Source organism: Typopeltis vanoorti, chromosome 23, assembly GCF_054136105.1.
Source record: "Typopeltis vanoorti isolate ZY-2024b chromosome 23, IOZ_Tvanoo_1.0, whole genome shotgun sequence".
Lineage (NCBI taxonomy): Eukaryota > Metazoa > Arthropoda > Arachnida > Uropygi > Thelyphonidae > Typopeltis > Typopeltis vanoorti.
Genome location: NC_143571.1, coordinates 36,091,899 through 36,113,486, shown reverse-complemented (window position 1 = coordinate 36,113,486; position 21,588 = coordinate 36,091,899). Strand labels below are relative to the sequence as shown.

General features: G+C 34.9%; 1 protein-coding gene across 1 annotated transcript in view; it reads left to right on the top strand.

The window, feature by feature from the left end:
• Nucleotides 1-21,588, top strand: part of mgl (low-density lipoprotein receptor-related protein megalin) — an 890,817-nt gene that overhangs the window by 381,714 nt on the left and 487,515 nt on the right. The window contains exons 39-40 of the mRNA XM_090412774.1: nt 13,787-13,969; nt 19,407-19,714. Coding sequence (XP_090268900.1) covers nt 13,787-13,969; nt 19,407-19,714 — 491 coding nt within the window. The remainder of the gene's footprint in view (nt 1-13,786; nt 13,970-19,406; nt 19,715-21,588) is intronic.

The following is a 21,588-nucleotide window of genomic DNA, read 5'->3' as shown; positions in this document are numbered from 1 at the left end:
TAGGCAGCCTTAGTTGTTGAACAGGAGGTCTCTTTTAGAATTACCGTTTTCCATATCTTGAGAGATCCATACAACCTTATTTATTGAAGTAGGATTGGTTTTCAAGATCCACTATGGATTCAAAAAAAAGGCTCTCATATTTGGATTTATACTGTTATATTAGGAAGATATGATTAAAATGTCTAGAAAGAACAGACTATTTTTACTTTTTTTTAATGTCGTAAATTGAATGAAGTGAAACATTTAAAACAGTTCTTACATACACCATCCATTAGATAATATACCAGATCAGATGGTAATGGCTTATAAAAGAAATTACTATCATAGATTCCATGTCCCTCCCAGTTTCACTCAACTTAACCAACAACAGTAATGAAAAGTCAAGGACAGAGAAATAGATTAAATGTGGAATAGAGGTGAACCTCTCAGTTTTCCGGATTCACTTCATAAATATATGTGGTTTTAGTTCCAATTTCAATAATATTCATTTCCATCTCCAGTTTACAAACCTATACCTAGTTTCCTCTTAAAATATCAGTGTCTTCAAGTGCTACAATATCTCAGTTTTTCAAATTGCATATATTTTCACTCTTTTTATCAAACGTGAAATTTGTGCATATGCTTTCTTTGATATATCATGTAGAGAATCCAACCTTGAATCTCTTCTTTTTTTATATTCTTTGGCTAACAATCTCTCTCTGCCTCAGTCTACAAAATTCATTTGATGTTGCTATCATAGAGGTGCATATTGTTAAAGTGTCTAGAAAAGGAAAGCTGTTGTTTGACTCGTGGTCAGTAGTGCACTTGATATGGAAGGACATGGTATTATTTGAGAGTTAAAATTTCTATGGCTTGTTGTATCCATGTTTTGTTAATTAGTGGCAGAAACCTGTAAAAAGTCAAGCACTTTAATAAATTATTATTTTATTTTATTTTTTATTTATTTTTTTATGTTGGGCCCATACACAGGAGGTTGATTGGCCAACCTATAGTACATTAGTACTGTGTATGGGTGGTGGGTTGGGAAAGGAGGAATTTGTTTACATTTGATTTGAATGACTTTAAATTGTATTTGTTGGGAAACACAGCAGGTGGAAGACTGTTCCACAGTGCAGCAGTTGCAGGGATGAAGGAAGAGGAAAAGAAATTTGTTCTGTTTGTTTCTAGGTGTACTGTGAAGGGATGTTATGCAGCAGCTGCACGTGTTCCAATGAGCTTAGTACTGAGCGGGGGAATTATTGATGTTATTTCGGATGAGCATTTCCCATGGAAATATTTGTAGAATATACTTACTGCAGAGACCAAACATCTGTGTGAAAGTGGGGAGAGAGAGTTGGTAAGGGATGGATCATTGATAAGTCTAATTGCCCTCCTTTGTATTGAGTCAAGCATTTTGAGAGAGTTTTTAGGGGCCCCACTCCATATGTGGGAGCAATATTCAATAGTTGGGCAGATTTGTGACTTGTATAATGTTAGTAGCTGTTCAGGGGTGAAGTAACGTCTTGAGCAGAAGAGAAATCCTAGTTTTTTTGAGGCTGAGGATGCAATGTTTGAGATATATTTGTGCCAGAAGAGGTTTCATGTGAGGGTGATTCTGAGGAGCGAGATCTCAGGCTGTCTGGAAATTTGGCCATCGTCGAAAAGGATACTGGGAAAAAGTTGTTATTTTTTATGGGAAATAGTACAGAATTGGGTTTTGTTGGCATTAAAATTTATGAGGTTATCTGAACCCCATTGTAGGATAGCTTGGAGATCGGAGTTGAGGGTGGTGGTGGTTGATGTTCTGTAAGATGAGGTGAGTTGTGTATGGTAAGGCTTATCAAATGCAAACGAGGAGTGTAGTGTGCTGTCATCTGCAAAACTGTGTATTGGGTTGGAGGTTAATTGCAGTAGGTCGTTGATGCACAGCAGGAACAGGGTTGGTGAAAGGACAGAACCTTGTGGGACCCCAGCGTTAATTGAGTGGTGCGAGGATAGGGAGCCATCCACCATCACACAGTGTGCGTGCAGACATAATTTCATTACCTTTGACTGGCAATCCACCTACAGAAGTACTGGGTCTGGCCTTTGTGCCAGACCCAGTCAAAAGTTTTGGAGATATCTAGTGCAACCACTTGAGATTCGCCAAACCATAGCATTTGTCCAGAGATGGGTGACATATGTGGGTAGATCTCCTGTTGATCGGCAGTGGTGGAATCCATACTGGCGGTCATTTATTTGGTGAGTGTCTTCAAGATAGTGTAGGAGGTGGGAATTGATGATTTTTTCATTACCTTTGACAGGACTGAGGTAAGCGAGATAGGGCAGTAATTGAATGGTAGTGACTTGTCACCCTTCTTGGGAATGGGCTGAATATAGGTCAATTTCCAGTTTGTGGGATAGATTCCAGTGGAGTAGGAGAGTATATATAGGTGACATAGGATAGGGGTCAGTTCTGGAGCAAAATTTTTCAGAACAATTGGGGGAATGCCATTGGGACCAGGAGACTTTTTTGTGTCTAATTGGGACAGTATTTTTCTGATTTCATCCTGGCAAAATGATATAGGGGCATTGTATGTGTTGGGTATCTGGAATGTTTGGGGGACATTTATCATCGTCATTTATGCATGCATTTGAAGCAAAGTATGAGGCCAGAAGACTGGCTTTTTCTGTGGGTGATGAGGCAGTAGAGCCATCAGGGTGTGATAGGGGTGGGAATAGTGTTGGACAGAAGTTGCAGCCAATTGCTTTGGCAAGAAACCAAAAGGCTCAGCTGCTAGTTTCCTGCTTTTTGCTCTTTCGAACTATGTTTTGGAAGCACTGATTGTTTTTTTGCATCTATTATGGTCTTCGGTGTAAGCTTTGAGAGAGGATGAGGTTCTTGATTTCAGCTAGTTGTGGTATGTCTGGTGTTTCATCTCTACAGCCTTGGCACATCTTTTGGAGAACCAGGGTTTCATTAGGGAATGGCAGTTCAGAGTGTTGTGTGGAATGTACGTATTCATGCCGGTGAGGATTATTTTGGTAATAAGCTCGGTGCATACAACACTATATGTACTTTGGGTTCTTCCTCAGCCTGAAGAAGTACCAAATTTTGTTCTATGAAACTAGTAATTAATTTATTAAAGTGCTTGACTTGTTATGTGCTTTTTGCTAGTAATTAGCAAAATATGGTATTATTCAGTCTCTGAGTGTGGCTAAACTGTGAAATATCATCTATGAAGACAGACAGAAGGTTGAAGAAAAACAGTGCTGAAAAGTTAACTGTCCAGATGAACTAGTTTGCAAAAGCTGTTGAGGATAGGATTGTTCATATCTCTTCTTTGAATTTGTTTGAACATCTTATTTTGTCTAGTGGGGGGGATGAGCATGATGAATCAGAAGCTTATCAGTAGTGATTTTATTCTGTGATTTCAGCATGAGGTAATTAAAGTCAATCAGAAGGGGGGGGGACTTCCAATAAATGGCTAAGTAGAAGCAAAGACAGTTATGGGAGGACAATATTAATTGAAGATAGTTAGTTGACAGGTAATCAATGCAGGTGATGTAAATGATGCATCTATTGAACAGTTGACTGTGTTTTTTATCCTGCCAGTGTGATTTAAGTCTTGACCATGGAGGGAATAATGAAGAAGAGAGTAGTAGAAGCAGGAGGCATATATATAGAATTAAGTAAAGACAGCAAGAATAGAACAGTCGACTTGATAACATATTGTATCATGCTTTAGGAAATGTTGCCGGATGTTATCAGCACTATTCTTCTTCTTTACCAACAACTGCTCCAATAGAAACTCAGATTAAGCAGACCAAAGCTCTCCATTTCCCTGTATTTTCCCAAATCCTTTTTTCCCATGAACACTGTTTCAGTTCAGGTTTCTTTTTGTTAAATCTTCTCTTATCTGGTATCTCCACCTTTGTCTGTAGTCTTCTTCTTCTTGATCTCTTCCCCTGAATTTTCATTTCATACATTATTCTTGGTATTTATTCTCATTATATGTCTAATCCACTCAAGTAAGAATTCACAGGCATTTCTTTAATTACTTTTCCATCCCATTCCTAATGTTCATATTTCTTGTTCTATTTTTTTTTGTTTTTGCCAGCATTGACCATAAAACTTTCATTTCCATTGCTTATATTCTACTGTTTTTGTTAGTCTCCATGTCTCTGCTGCATAAGACAAAATAGGCAAAATGTAACTTCTTTAAAAGTTTAATAAAGAAATTATTTTTGGCTATTTTTGTCATGGCAAATGCCAAGAATTATATTCTTGTTAATCCTTTAGTAGTATAACCAACTGAAAAACTTTCTGAAAAGTAACCTCTGTTAATCAAAAGTTTGCATTTCAATGGCACTGTTCCAAAGTAGACTACTTATTCTGTTAAAAAGAATTTGTCAAAGTGAAATCCTGCTCATTATCTCCTGATTTAAACTTCCATCACTAGAAAGTATACATCCTAGATATACCTGAATTACACCACTCTTCAATACTTGTCAATTGAGTCTAACACCACTATTGTCTGCATTTTTTCCCTTCAATTTAAAACCATTATCTCATTCTTCCTTTTGTTAAGATGCAACCTATAGTTCTGTGTTGAACTGTACAATTTGTCCAGTTTCATCTCTACCTCTTTTTCTGAATGTGCCCAAATTACCATATCATCTACAAATTAATTGCACACTCCAAATTACCAAATTTAGTATTCATTCAGTTCTTCGATTCAACATTCATACATGTTTATGATCATAACTGTTTCTCCTTTTCTATGTTTATCTTTTCCAAACTTTCCCAGACTTTTCCTGTTGGCCAATCAAAAACTTTTCAAATCAGAAATGTCATAAATAGGCTTTTTCCAAATTCTCAGTGTCTCTTCATTTCCCTTATAGCAAAAATCAAATCAAGTTGATCATCTTTTTCTAAAACCAAACTGCTTTTCTCTTCTTTTAGACATTTCTCTATTTTCTCTTTTATTCTTGTTGCCATTATCCTTTTTATAAATCTTTGTGCATTGACACAATAATGATATTCCTCTATAATTACTACACTGTCTTCTTGAATGTCCTTTATCAATAATCAATAATCTCTTAAGTCCAGTCATCAGGTATTAGATCAGTCTAAAGATGTCATATAATGTTACATTTCAGTTCTATACTACCAGAAGCTTTGATTAGTTCAACGGGAAAATCATCTTTCCCAGGTGTTGTGTCGGAAAAAGTGCTGATTCACTATTGGTGAGTCATCCTGTTTCTGACCCAACACACGGTAACGATTAGATCTAAGGATAAGGACATACTTATGCCTCCAGAAGAAGAGCTAAATGGATAGTGTACATATGTTCACTCAGCGGTATGTCTTACCAACTGAGGTTGTAGATATTAAGTAACTTTGGGAAATCTATATTTAAAGTTGATAATGTCTGTGTGAAATTAGCAAGGGAAAATTATGTCTCAGTACTGAAATATTGTTATTAGATGTATATAAGATGATCTATGTATTAGAACCATGTCAAAACAGTTCGGAGTTGCGGTTACCAATCGGCTGCAGCTATGAGCATGACGTAGTCATCGAGAGAGGGCGCTCGCATTTTGCAATATAAGGTCCGGCGCGAGATTCAAATCGCTCTCTTGTTTTCTGTTCCTGCATTCCCATCCAAGTCCTAGATAGCTGTGGAATCTTGCCGCCGGTGCCCACCAACAATCTCCTGGTTGCTGTTGTGCCGTGTCGAGTATAGTCACCAAAGGAATGAGGTCAGAATTCCAGTAAAGAGCCGTTGGTTAGTTATGCCAGCGTGTAGTCAGCGAGAGGGAAACCTTTCGAAGATAATAGAAGTAACTCGCTGATGCCATGAGAAAACATGGTGAGAAAACACGGAAGTGTAATCACAGTGAAGCCCCGGTAACTCCGTGAAAAGACAAGGATGGTAATGTACAAGTTTTCATACTCATTTTAGAATAGTAACCAAGAAAGGAATAGGAACCAAGGAATTTAGGAGCTCCACACATTTAACTTTCATATGATGCCTAAAGGACTGATTTTGGACTAGTCTGTCTATGTCAAACAAGCTGGTGCCACTCTAAGCTTATGCTGAGGAAGGAACCAAACCTTTGAACTGTTTATTAGGAAGAAACTGTATGATATTATGTTAAATATTAGCTTGAATATTAACTAAGTTGGGGAGGATAAAGCTTGAGCACAAATAAGAATATTATCCCATGTTAAAATACAAGACGGATTGCGTCTGATATGCTCTACACAAGGATTATATAACTATGTGCATGTGTTTTTTTTATATGTGAGCACTGAGTAACTCTGTGTGGAATGATCGAGTCTGAATATAATAATACAAAAAGGGTGTGGGATTGTTAGATTAAAATTAGGAGTAGAAATTTTGGATATCTTAGCCTAAAGGGGGGGGGGGGGGAGTTCAGACTCTTTAGTGTTGAAGTTATTACTTAAAGTGTATATATATGCAAGTGTTTAAAATAAATGTATTTCTTTAACCCAAAGTTCATGAGTCTGTTGTTTTCTGAGATTTGAATTACCACTTATTAAACCTTCGGACCTATATAAGTAAAGGGGGAATCCATTTTCATAAGATAGAAAGAGGGGGAGCCACAACTGCAAATCACGTGATCCCTTTGTTATTTTAGAGTTGTCTAATTGGGTATCAGAATTCAATTGCCAGCTGGCGCAGTCATTTTAAACAATTATAAATTTGTCGGCAACGGAATAGCTGATATCCTAAAGTGATAAATAATAGTAACTTAGAATATGAATTTTTTTAGGGACTGACGACATAACACAGGGTATTTTTTCCTTCTTCAACCTCTGCCAAACTCATTTCCTTATTATCCTCTCATCACTGTATTCATGCCAATTTATTTCACTGTGGCTTTCATTTTTGTTTAACGTATCTCCAAAATAATGTTGCTAGATCATCCTAATCTCTCTTCCAGTAGTCAAAAGATTTCCATCTCCATTTATTAAAAATCCTGGATGCCCATTGCATTTGCTTCTATTCTTGATTAGTCTATATAACATTTCTTGATCCCATTAATATCTTCTTCCAACTTATGTGTAAAATCAATCTAGTTATCTTTTCCTCTTTAATTATTTTTTTTATTGGATCTTTCTCTGATTATAAACAATTCTGTCATAATTTTGATCCAGTCTATATGAACTTCCAAAAACCTTTACTTTTTGACTTGACTGCATTTTTAACTCTTTCATTCCACAAGGGTATTTCTTTTCCTTTTCTGCTTCCATTTGTTTTCCTACACGGCTCTTTTGCTGTTCTCACCATCATCATCATCAAATTCCAGACGTGTACAGGATATGACAGTACTACATGAAAAACTTACATCACCACTAACTTCCTATCTACAATTTTCTTCCAAATCAATCTGTTACCTGTAAAGACTGCAACATTATCAGATCTTATATTTCTGTCTTCTAAAGCACGTTTTACTATATCAATCCACCTATATCTTGGTCTTCCTCTGGGTCTTTTTCCTGCCAACCTGGCAGAGAACACTTGTTTTTGATTATTATTATTATTATTATTATTATTATTATTATTATTATTACATAATGACTAATGGTATAAGGACAATTGCTGCAGAAGATATAGTGGAGATATTTAATGAGCAGTTCATAAAGGTCTTCCATTCTTGTGAATGGGACATCATGGAGAATTTGAGAGCAGCTGATGATGGGGAGAGACTGACTATAAGTGAGCAAGAGGTGTAAAGGAAATTGAGCAAACCTGATGTTAATAAGGCTGTGGGACTTGATAATACACCATAATATTTTAATTATCATAATACTTGATAATATCACCATGTATTCTGAAGGAATGTGCCAGGGTGTTGACATCTGCCTTGACATATTTTTTTGAAATGAATCTTGCACTGGGTCGAGTTCCAAAGGAGTGGAAGGAGGGCAAGATTGTGCCACTTCATAAGGTGATAGAAATCAAGCATCAAATTATTGGCCTATCTGTGTGTCAGATGTTGTGGTTAAGTTGTTGGAGAAGCTGGTGAGAACTAGTATCCAAATTGGGTTGACAACTATGGTATTATCTTTGATGGACAACATGGATTTGCTAAAGGGAGGTCATGTTTTAGTAATCTACTTATTACAATGATGACAGCTTCCCTGGACAGAGGGGAGGGATACACATTAGTATACGTAGATTTTGCAAAGGCTTTTGATAGATTACCACATGATAAGTTGATAGTCAAACTAGAGCGATGATGTTCGATGTTAGATTAGTGCATTGGATCAGAGACTGGCTATCTGATAGGTATCAGCAAGTTTTGTATGGGGGAGCAATATCCCGGAAGAGGAAAGTCACTAGTGGTGTGCTTCAGGGGTCTATTTAGTTCCATTGCTGTTTAACCTGTATGTTAATGATATTGGCAAAGATTTGTATGGGAATATTCAATTGTTTGCAGATGATGCAAAGTTGGGATGAACCATGAAGAGTAGAGAAGATGTCGGTGCCTCACAAGAAGACATGAATAAATTGAATGAATGGGCACAAGAATGGGGATACGAGTTTAGTGTTGAAAAATGTAAGGTTTTATCATTTGGGAAACAAAGATGGATGTAGAATTTATGCTTGGTGGGGATATATTGTTGGAGGCGAAGGAAATAAGCGCTCTTGGGGTAATAATGGATAAGGATTTGAAAATTAAGGGACACCTTGCCAAAATTATTAGGACAACACAAAGAATTTTGGGAATGATGCAGGAGACACTGACTTGTAACAGGAAGGAGATTCTTGTTCCATTGTATAGGGTTTTGATTAGGCCATACTATGCATATATTTAGTCACCTGGTTTTCAAAAGGATGAAGAGATATTAGAAAGAGTCTAGAGGTGACTGAGGGGTGATATGATAAAGACTTACAAGTTAGTAATGAGTCGTTATAGGATCAACGTTGGAGCGATTTTACCAAAAACGGTGGAAGATCGGGGGAGAACCAAATCTCATCCCTGAAAGCTGTTTGTAAGCAGGGGAGTGAGAAGCAGGTTTTTCATGCAGTGTTGTGAATGATTGGAATGCCTTGCCTGAGAGTGTGTTGTCTGCAGAGTATTTGAGTGTGTTTAAGGTGTATTATGATGAGCTGTGTATGACAAATGGACCTCCTAGATGAGTCTTTGACTCCATGGGATCTTGAGATAATAATAATAATAAAAAAATAATAAAATGATGCTTTATTATCCTGTCGCTAATTCCATCACATTTTACGGGTTTGTCATTTACTTCTTTACTGATGATTCCATTGTTTTTTCCATTTTGTCAAGTTCAAACCCAAAAGATCCAATTTCCTCTCCATCATAACTTCATCTATGAACTCTTCCACTTTCTTTACCTGTAAGTTTCAAGTTACTCATCGTTTGAGTTCTCAATTTCCTTTCCAGTCCAAGCTTTTACCATTTATATCTATCCATCTTTCATTCCTTTGTTTCTTTTTAGCTGAAATAAATCCACTGCCAACTTGCTGAGCCTGTCACAGTTTCACTAAATTACCATTAGCCAAGTTGTTCAAGTTTCTAATGAGTTTTCATCAATCAGGCATCTTCTTCTAATTCCACTACTTCCTCACACTTGTCCATGTTGTTGGACTTTGTGAGACACTTGTTCTATTGATGTGGTTATTTAAGAAAATCCTAATGATAGAAAAGGTCCAAAATAGTCAAAAGGGAATAGAATTGTTCTACTTCAATAGTGCTATGACTGAGTCTTCAGATTTCAGACAGTTGGCCTATAATTTGAAGAGGTCATAGTTATGGCATTAGTACAGAATTGAGAATTGTGTTGATAACAGCATGAAGGAGTTCAAGAAGTTGACTATCATCATCAAGAAGTTAACTATCATCATGATTTGGGTTTATAGCAATAGAATTCTTTACAAATATCAGTAGGAATTTTCAAGAGAGGATCATGTTTTAGCACTTTATTTGCTTATTACAACAGGGATGACATTGTACAAGCAAGTGACATAATATATTGTAATATATTTGGATTTTTCTAAGGTCATTGATAGATTGTCACATGACAAATTAGTATTAAGACTGCAATGGGTGAGGTTGGATAGTAGATTTATGAGATAATACTGATTAGACAACCGATATAGGAGGGACAAGAGAAATAGTAACCTAGAAGATGATAGTCACCAATGATGTGCAATGATTATCTGCTTAAGGCCATTATTCTTTATATTTTATGTTATTGATATTGGGAGAGGTTTCAATGGCAGATACATGCATGACACAAAGTTGAGGAGTGCAATAATGAGAAAACTAATATTATGTCTACAATGATTTCAGTTGATTGTGCAGATAGATGAGTGCACAGAAATTCAATGAAATTTTAAATTTGGAGACTAAGGCAGGATGCTGTGTATATGCATGGTGGGGGATGTATTGAGTTAGGTGAAGGTGACCTTAATTGGGTTGCATATTGAATACTGTGTGCTTTTTTTGTGAAGAAGAAGAGAAAGAATTAAACATTAAAAGCCTTAATTAAACTGTTCATTTTTGGTCTAAACTGTTAAAACTGAGAACTTTTATTGTTAAAAGACCATAAGATTTAATGATTACAAATACAAAGAGCCAACAAGTTTCACAAGCCACTGTCTAGCATTTTCAAGGCTGTACTGGTGTGAAAACAAATGCATCAAGTTACATGAAAATATACACTTTAGTAACTGTTAGGCCGTTACATTTGATAATTCGTGTTTGATGGCGTGCATGCGTTTGAATGCTTCAGTCAGAATCCGGTACATGACCACGTGTTGTGTAGTTTTTCACATATTGTAGTTCTGTTGAGCTGAGAGAATTGATGAGATATTTCCATATGTGTCAGCCTTAATTAAATTAGATATAGCTCGGATAACAGTACCACAGCATAAACAAGCAGAATGTTCTCCCCATTCATGTTTATTCTCCTTTGTTAGTTTATGCCTCTAATGATTTTTTGCAATACTGGGTTGACAGGTCATTGAGAGAGCACCTTCTTAGCATAGTCCAAATTTTGTTTCATAGTTTAATGATTTCTCCAGAAAACGTACCTTGCAGAGGGTGGTGATTACATCGTTATATCATATTTATATACTTTTGGGTGTTTAAAAGTCTAATCCCATAGGCATTTCAATGTATACTGTGTAAGCCTAATTTATTGTGGTCCATAAAGATTAGATGCAATTCAATTCTTTACCAGCCTAATAATGTTGTGAATATGTGATCATATTTTGGTTTTTCTTTGTAAAAGCCAGTTGGTCTCTAATAATGTTTGATACACATATGTGAATTCATTTTCACATAAATATAAATAATATGTTATAATAAATATCCAAGAGTTCATAAATTTAGATCATAAATAAGTTCATAAATCTTAATTCTTAAGCATGTTCATCCAATTTTTAATTCTTTCTGCAATTTTATTTTCATATGTTGCATTGTTATTTATTAAATGTTTAATTGCATGCTTGGCTTTAGTCAGAGATGGTCTCTCAATTGTGTTTCATAATTTCCTAATAATTGTACTTCAGGTGTAAACCTTTCATCAGGGAATGACGGTGATTTATTTAGACTCTGAAAGTAATGTGTAAATTCCTCACCAATTTCTTTTTCTTGGGTAACTAAATCTGCTTGGTTTTTATTTCCATTTGAAGTTTACATCCTATTTTGATTGGCATTGATGTAATCAAGTAACCAATCTCACTACATCTGAAGAACCTCATTCAGTGGAATAGTCTATTTGTTATTTTCAGTTTCTTCAGTTATTTTTTTCTCTGTCATTTCTGTCAACAAACACATTACTAGTTAAATTTCTACAGCTGCTATCATCTCAGCATTCTCTAGTAGATGTTGAATTCCACTGTATATTGTTTATAAGATATAATAAGATTTGTCCCTGTTTATTACATTCACTTGTAGCATTTTTTCTTTCGGGTTTTCTGTAAATTGAAGAGTTTCTTCTACTTTCAACTCTCACTATAGCAAACACAGTTTTATTGAGCTCAAGCAACAAACTACTGAAGCCAAGTAAGATTACAAATTACCAAACTGAAATAATACAACAAACTACTGAATTGTTCTAATGAAAACTTGATTACATCAATGCCAATCTAAATGAAACTTTCTATAGTAAACTCTCTACCATAGCAAACTTTGTCAGTCTGGCCAGCCCGGTAGTGTACTTACTCTCCAACTGATTGGTTGCGAGTTCAAATCCTACTGTTAGGCAAGGGTGTTTGCAAATATGTTGGTGGGAAATAAATTACGTTGCCCACTGTAAAACTACCATGCTACATATTGGAAGTCTTAAAGTGTGGAAAAGTTCCATGTTTGGTCTTTAGAACAGTATTTCCAGATTATGTAAAAAATAAATAAATAAATAAAATGATGATGATGATGATGATGGTGTGTGTGTGTGTGTGTGTGTGTGTGTGTGTGTGTGTGTGTGTGTGTGTGTGTGTGTGTGTGTGTGTGTGTGTGTGTGTGTGTGTGTGAGTGAGTGAGTGAGTGAGTGAAAACCTCTACTCTACTCATCATACTACTGTACTAGGTTTACAATGTTTCCTGAGTGGAATCACTAAAAAATTTAAAAACTATTCCATTTGGAAATGTTATTGCAATTTCCTTTTTGTTTTAGTTATTTAGAATTAAAAAAAAAGTTGACAGCTAAAATTTACACACTTGCAAAGCATCATAAATGAAATTCAGAAAAAGAACACACATGGGAATTAAAAAACATTGATTATCTAATCCATTTTATGTAATTATAATCTACTCTATATATATAAAATGATAAGCCTTTTTGTGTAACGTTTTTGTGTCACATTTTTTGTCAAGTTATTTGAAACGTTTTGAAACTCAGGGACTACCCTGAGTGTCGAGTCTTCAAAATTCGAGTCATCAGAATTCAAGGCTACCAGTCCAAAACTCGGGGGGGGGGGGGGAACCCCCTTTTGAGTTTTCAAAATTCGAGTCATCAGAATTCAAGGAGAACTGGTCTGCCAGTCTGGAACTCAGGGGGGGGGGTTGTGCACTGTAGTTGGGTAGGGCAAACCACCCTTTTGAGTCATCAGAATTCAAGAAGAACTGGTCTACCAGTCTGGAACTTGGGGGCTGGGTGCTGTAGGCACTGGGGGGGGGGAACCCTCCTTTCGAGTTTTCAAAATTCGAGTCATCAGATTTCAAGGAGAACCGGTCTACTAGTCAGGAACTCAGGGGGTTGGGCGCCCGGGGGGAAAGAACCCCCTTTTTGAGTTTTCAAAATTTGAGTCATCAGAATTCAAGGAGAACCGGTCTACCAGTGTTCGGAACTCGGGGGGTTTGGCGCCAGGGGTGGAAATCCCCTTTCGAGTCATCAGAATTCAAGGAGAACTGGCCTACCAGTCTGGAACTCTGGGAGTTGGGTGCTGTAGGCATCAGGGGGAGGAATCCCCTTTTGAGTTTTCAAAATTTGAGTTATCAGAATTCAAGGAGAACCAGCCTACCAGTCCAGAACTCGGGGGGGGGGGGGGGGGACTAGGGGACGGAACATTCGAGTCATCAGAATTCAAGGAAAACCGGTCTACTAGTCCGGAACACAGGGGGGGCGTAGGCACCAGGGGAGAATCCCCCTAATACCAATATAAATTGTGTAACTTCTGTAAGCACTCATGTAATCATATCAGTAGTTCACTTCATGATGTAAAACTACAAGTTTTTATATCTTATATTTGTGCTGTTATTATTTAGTCTATTATATTTCTCATTTGTATAATGCTGTTTTTTTTTTATATATATATAGGGCATAACATTCTACATTTAGATGTGCATGTTGCAAAGAATCATATTTATTGGGTGGAATTCAATCAGGGAGAAAGAAATGGTATATATCACATAAAACCAGATGGGACTGAACTCACTCATGTTATTTCTGATGGCATAGGCAGTAATGGTATCCGTGGGTTGGCAGTTGACTGGATTGCAGGTATGTTGAATTCCGCTGTGTATTATTTATAAGATATAAAAAGCATTGTTCCTGTTTATTACATTCAGTTATAGCAAATTCCTGGGACTCATGAATAGTTGTTATAGTTTATTATAAAATTGTCAGAACTTTTCAGTAGTTTATTACAGTGAGCTATTTTGTCGTAATGGTATTTGCTATAGTGTAACTCAGTGGAAGTAGCGCTTACATCCTCTGCGCTAGGCCACCCAAAGGTAGACTTAAGTTCAAGTCTAGTCACCAACTGGTGGAACTTTTTTTTCTAAGCCTATCTTCGGCTGGTTCCCAAGTTAGTCAATCTGTGTCATAAGCAAGCAGATTTTTTCTCTCAGAAACTTGGGTTTTTTGTCCCATAAACTCAAGAAAATCGACTGTAGAACCCACATTATTTCTGACAGTAACCTATCCTGTTAGGATTAGGTATGATGAGATGGCAGCACTTGTTTGCTCGTCTCTTCATCGGTGCTGCCTATAATAAGTGATAGACATGTGTCAGCTATCTCTGATTGGCTGCTAGTGGAGATTGAACTACCCCACTCAGTCTCCAAAAGCTAGATAGGGTTTAAAGGCCTCATCTACTCCCTATAAGGGAATAAAAGGCATTAGCTGAAATTTTTTATATGGTATTCTCTGCAGAAATTCATCAAAATAAAAATGCCTTTTTATTTTGTATCAGTCTTTTTTTTTTTTTCTGCTGTTGAATCATGCTGCATGCAATATTCCATATAGAAGTATGCAAATTTTATGTGGACCTGCAAATGAAACTTCTACATTTTATTATTATTATTATTACACTCTCTATGGAGTCGGCAGACTCATTCTGGGACATTCATTAAACTGACAACATATTTATCATACTGAATCTTAAAACTGTTAACACTCCCTACATTAACAACATATTCTAGTAATGCATTCCATTCACACACAATTCTCCATGTAAAAAATCTACTCCTCACATCTCTCTCTCTCTCTTCAGCACACTTTTTCTGATAAAATTGACTCACTAACTTAAATATTTCTTTAATTGACCATATTATCTTATATTAGCTCTGCAAACACACTCAAAGATTAGTGAATGTAAGCAATGTCAAGTTTCTTCCTAATTAGGTTTTATAATTATTTGTTCTGGTTTTGTATAATTATTTATTAATATAATATTATGCAAACAGTCCTGATTTTGTGTAATCATTTATTTATATCATATTATATAGTTCTGGTTTTTGTAATGATGTATTAATATAATGAAAATTTTTATATTAATATATGTACAATACTTAATGCTCACAATAGTTAAGCCTAATTACTAAAATTAGTATATGTTTAAACATCAAGGTAGTGCACTTTGTAACATGAACTTTCCTAATTTTAAAGTAACTGTATCAATTTATGAAATTAATTTATTCATCATCCTCATCACTATCAAATTTTTGATGTGTATCTATAAGGTATGTATGCAATACTAGGATCACTATATGATTAAGTTTACATTGTTACTGATTTCATTTCAAAACTTTTCCTCCAAATTACTCTGTTATTTTTTAGAATTCCAATACTCCAAATTATATGATCTAACTACAATGCTTCAATTTTGTTAGATCATATATTTCAGTCTTCAAAACACTTCTACAGAATCAATTGACCTTGATCTTGGTCTGTTTGGGAATTTTGCTATCATCATTCAGTTTCCTTATATATATATATATATATATATATATATATCCTCAAAGGATGTGCAGATCATATGACAGTACTACATGATTAAGTTTACATTATTACTAATCTCCTATCAACAGTTTTCCTTCAAATTACCATAAACAATTTCAATATTTTCCTCAAACCACTTCAATATTGTTGTATCTAACATTTTGGTCTTCCAAAGCACATCTGACTGAATCAATCCACATAGATCTTGCTCTCCCTTTGGGTCTTTTTCTTGCCATCTTGGCATTAAACATGTTTTGTTAAGCTTTCCCATTCTGTTTAATTGACCATATTACCTTAGATTGGCTCTGCAAATACTCCAAGATTAGTGAATGTTAACAATGTCAAGTTCCTTCCTAATACCTTCATTTTTAATATGATTCTGTCATTGATGCCATCTGTTTGGGCCAATGATTTTTCTCAGAATTCTCACATCTGTTCTGTAGTCTCTTCTCAAGTGCTTTACTTCTAGTCCATTTCTCAAATCCATAATTTATTCAACTGGCTTCCAACCATACCAGCTTTATTTATTCTGTTGTCTATTTCCATATTTAATTTGCCATTTTCATATATACCTAAATAGCTGAAATGTTTTACTTGTTCTATAGGATCTCCATTGAGAATGCAGTTGTTTTCTATATTTCTACCTCTTTTCATAGTTTTGATCTTTTTATTCTGATTTTTATTCAAAATTTGTTATAGCTGTTATTCAAGTTAGTTAAATAATCCTGGATAATACTTGCACTGGATTTGTTTAGAAATACATTATATGAATAAGAGTGGAAATAGAGTGCACTCTTGTCTTACATTTGATTTTGTATCAAACCATCTTCTTGTATTTCCTTCAGTTCTAACTGCTGACTTCAAAATTAAATATGGACTATATGTTTTTCTGTATAAAGTTCCATTTATCCCATATAATTGTAGTGTTTTGAAAAGACTTTTTCTGAGTACCTTGATGTATTCCTTGCCAGATCTACAAATCTTAAGTGCAGATCCTTGTTATTTTATTGGGATTTCTCAACTATTTGTCTTTAAATGAAAATCTGATTCTGAAAATCTCTGGCCTGAACCTAGCATGTTTTGTTTGAAGTTTATTTTCCATAATTTTTTTAGCCTCTTCTCGAATATGTTTGCATAAATCTTACCTAGAACACTTAGTAGAAAAATTCCTCTGTAATTTTTCTACTAAGTAAAAATTCCTCTCTGTAATTCTTGCATTGTTTTATTCCCTTTGTATAGATGAGAACTGAGCACTTTACTCTTGATCATCTGGAATTTAAGCAGGAATTTGATTTGTTTAATCAGGTAATACCCCAGTCAGCATGAAAGCCCATCATGTTGTACCATCATATTTATTTCTGTTTAAACCAGGGATTGGCAAACTTTTTAGACCATTGACCCCATTCATGGAATCCTTGATCCTTCATCGACCCCCATTATGTTAAATAAATACGTTAAATTTATTATTTAACATAATAAATAAATTCATTATGTTAAATGAATAAATGTTATCAATAATAACATTTATTATTATCAATTTAAAAATAATAATTCCTTCACTTTTTTACTTCATTACTGCTTCTCAATAAGAAATGTTTAAAGAAATTTATAAAGAATATTAAAAATTTAAACCCCCTTTTGACCTCTAGATATTTATTGACCCCTTGGATAACCACATCAACTCTCAGGGATTGATATCAACCACTTTGCCAACCCCTGATTTAAACCAGTAGAGAGTACAATTTATTCAGCTAAGTCCCAAATTGCCAGCCCATCCTGTCAGTACCCAGTGAAACCATATTAATGGGGCACACCATGTGAAGGTGAGGATTGAACATTAGGTTACAACCCCCAGTTGGTTCTCCTTATTCCTTAAATACTATATTATTATTATTATTATTAAGAGAGGCCTCTAGGGAGTTAGGGACTTATTGAGGGAGACCACATGCTACACGCACCAGCTGTCATACTTATTCTTGAATTCATTCACACTGCTTGCCCATACCACATCCAATGGCAATTCATCCCAATCATGCACCACCCTATGTGAGAAAAAGCAGAATTGCTAAGAAGTGGGTGAGGACTATCACTCCTCTTTCTCCTGTTTGTTAGTGTCTGCAGTCTACAAATTCTTAATCTGCCTTCACAATCATTATTCCACAATCCTGATATAATTTTTAGCACTTTCCTTTGCACTCTCTTCACTGTATCAGAATCACAGTGGAAACCAGGAGACCAAACCTGTGCACAATAGTCCAAGTGAGGTCTTATCACGGGCTTGTAAAAAGGCAAAATGAAATCCTTATCTTTACATGTTAAACTTCATTTCAGCATTGCAATTATCTTTTGAGTTGTATTTGCAATGTTTGCTACATGGCTACATGCTGTATGGAGGTCCCTGCTTTGTTGCAGCCTTTTTCATTTTATTTTAGTTAACTCTGCCAAGACATTCTTAGATGCTAACAATATTAATTTCCTTTTGAATATGTTCATTTTTAATATGATTTTACCATTTATGCCATCTGTTTAGTTTCCTAATTTTTTTCTCAGAACTCTCTAGTCTTTGATGAACTGTTTTATTTTTAAAACAACTCTCAGAACCATAAGTTAAATTTATTATCGGTACTGGTGTGTATGGCTAGTTTAATAATTGGGCCGATTTCTCTTGTTCCATATAAATTTATTCAAATGGTTCCCCACTATCTTCTCTTATTTTATTATCTGCTTCCATATTTAATTTGTTGTTGCTAAAAATTGTGCCTACTCAGCTGAAATATTTTACTTGTCTTATACCTTCTTCACTGTGAATACAGTTGATATTTTCCATGTTCCTGCCTAGTTTTATAGTTTTTGTCTATTCATTGCTAATTTTCATGGTAAATTTATTATGGCTGTTATTTGTTTCAGAGGAATCCTCAGATTTCTACAGAATTTAAGATTATAATGTCATCTGTCTGCCTAAAGTAATATTTCTAAGTTGAAAGTATGATTATTTCCAATTCTATGTTTTAATGCCCTTATCTTCACAATATATTTCATATAAACGATGAATAAGAATGGAAATAGCACAGACACTTATGTGATTATACATCTTCCTGTACCTCCTGTTCTAACTGCTAACTTACAACTTAAATATTGGCTGTGTATAATGTCTCATTTACTCCATATAAAACTGTACCATTTTAAAAAGCTTTTCTCTTAGTACCTTGTTACATGTGTTTTTTCCCAAATCCACAAAACTTAAATATTCCCATGATTTTTCAACTGATTGGCTTAAACCCAGTTTGTTCTTCTTCAAATTTCTCTTTTTTAATTTTCCTCAAGTATACTTTCATAAATCTTATCTGGAACACTCAGCAAGGAATCCCTTAGTGATTCTTACATTCTGTTTTATTTTCTTTATTGTTGATGAGTATATGGCATTGTTTTTCCATCCAGAAACTTAAAATTTTCATTGCACGAAAGGCAAACCAGCCAGATGCAGATAGGATTAATTGCTTTATCGTAAACAGATTTCTAAGATGCCAATTTCCTTAGACATGACACAATGTTGCTATAGAATTCTATGTTTATTTATTCAGTATGTTAAAATTAACTAAATAAATATTCATAAAGCATAACATTTTATTTTGTTTGCAGAATAAAAATATACACTGTATTATTTCTTTCTCTCTCTCTATATATATGTGTGTGTATGTATTTTTTATTCTTTCAGAAAATTTGTATTTTACCAATGTTTTTCCTCATGAAACCTATATAGAAGTTGCATGGTTAGATGGCACACATCGTATGGTTCTTTTGAAAACAACAACAGATTCTCCCCGTGAAATAGCTGTGAACCCAGTGAAACGTTACTTGTATTGGATAGATTATGGACAGTACCCAAAAATAGAAAAAGCTCTTTTAGATGGAACAAACAGAACTCCTATAGTAGTAACAGGCATTAGTAATCCAAGAGATCTAACAATTGATATTGCAGTTCATGATGTCTATTGGGTTGATTCCAGAGAAGATGCCATTCAGGTAAAAGTATATAAAATCAGTCAATAAATTATTTATTTTGTTTGTTTGTTTTCAAATCCCTCTCCCCATCTATTTCTTTCTCTTGCTCTTTCTCTTACATTACTTGCAATCATAATTCTAAGAATGTATAGAGTATAATCCCTCATTTATTGTTCTCATATCCATTTAAAATTCGAGCAGTATACCATATTGTCTAAAGAAGTGGCAAGGTTTCTCCTCCTGAACTTCAGGTTTTTCACCCTTAAAAAGCAGATAAACCAGCCAGAAGAACATGAAATTTACAGATACAATATACTCACATCGTTGGGCTTAGCTGTTTCAGCCACAATTCCAAGCAACTACAATTTGCCATAACATTACAGTTTTAAATAGATAATCGTCAAAATGCAATTGTGCAGTAATGATAAAATATATTACATTTCATTATTCATATCTTCTGAGTAATACTATTGAATTGATCCAATTTGTAGTATTTACTTAAAGAATTAGCAGTGACACAAATTATAAGTTGAAAGCTCAGTTTTCATTTGACTTTTTAAATAGTGAAATCTTACATTTGTGAGTGCTTTAGTCCACCATAGTTTTTAAGATTCATAGTGAGGGAAGAAAAAATTACCTAATTATATGATTCTCTTAGGTTTATACTAGTGCTGTTGTTAAAATTCAGGGGGGAGGGAGAATTGGACTTTATTAAGTCAAGAATCACTGTTAATGGTATATTAGTAAATAAGGAAGTGATGCCATTTGCTTGAATTTTTAAGAATGTGATTTTTTTACTAGATTTGCAGATATCAGATATTCTATAGAAGTCCACTGAAGATTGCATCTGTGAGATAGAGAGTGAATTGAATCGGTGAGAATGGGATCATTTATGAGCCTAATTGCTCTTCATTAGACAGTATCAAGGATTTAGGAAAGTTTTAGGTGCATAAGCTCAAACATATGAACAGTATTCTAAGCATGTGTAGATTTGGGATTTGTATATAGTTAAGAGTTGGTTGGGTGTGATGTGATGTGTTTGTGTCAGGAAAGACTGGAGGTAAATGGTAGTCCAAGCAGAGAGAGAGAGGGGGGGATCTGTTCTCTTTTGGTGATTTGTATATTACTGAGGGTAAGGGAATATGTGATGAGATCTCTTTTTGTAAGAGAGGCTACAAGTCTGCATTTTGGTGGCATTGAACATGACCAGATTGTCCTCACCCCATTGAATGATACTATGTTGATCAATGTTTAAGGCATTAGTTGTACAAAAATCTTGACACTTGGGATATATGTACACTGCATGGTTTATCAAATGAGTAGGATAAATGGACAGTGCTATCATCTGCAAAGCTGTGGATATGATTAGTGGTGATTAAGAGTAGGTCATTTATGTACAGGAGAAAGGGATAATATATATATATATATATATATATATATATATATATATATATATAGGGATAACAGAATGATCATTGACTCGGTTGACATACATAGTTTTATGAAAAAAATTGAATGACTAGAATCGAGATTTAATTAAAAAGGTTTTAATATAAACACACTACTAGTTTCTCGGCTAATCCTAATGATGATAACCAAAGTCACAAAGTCTGCTGGGAAAAATCTACAAACATCTTCCGTTGCAGTGACGAAATAGAGAGAAAAATTGTGGAATCAAGAGAAATCATCTTCAATCCTGTTCATCTAAATAACAACTTAAGCTACAACCTCCCAGATAGTCATTCAGCTGTAATCATGTACTGGCGTTCACGTGATGCAGCAAGCACGCACTCTGCCAACAATGCAACAAATGAAAGAACAGCTTCAAATACAAATACAACGTTTTCATGCTAATTATGTATAAAGACTGTCTATGTTGTTCATAGTCTTTTAAC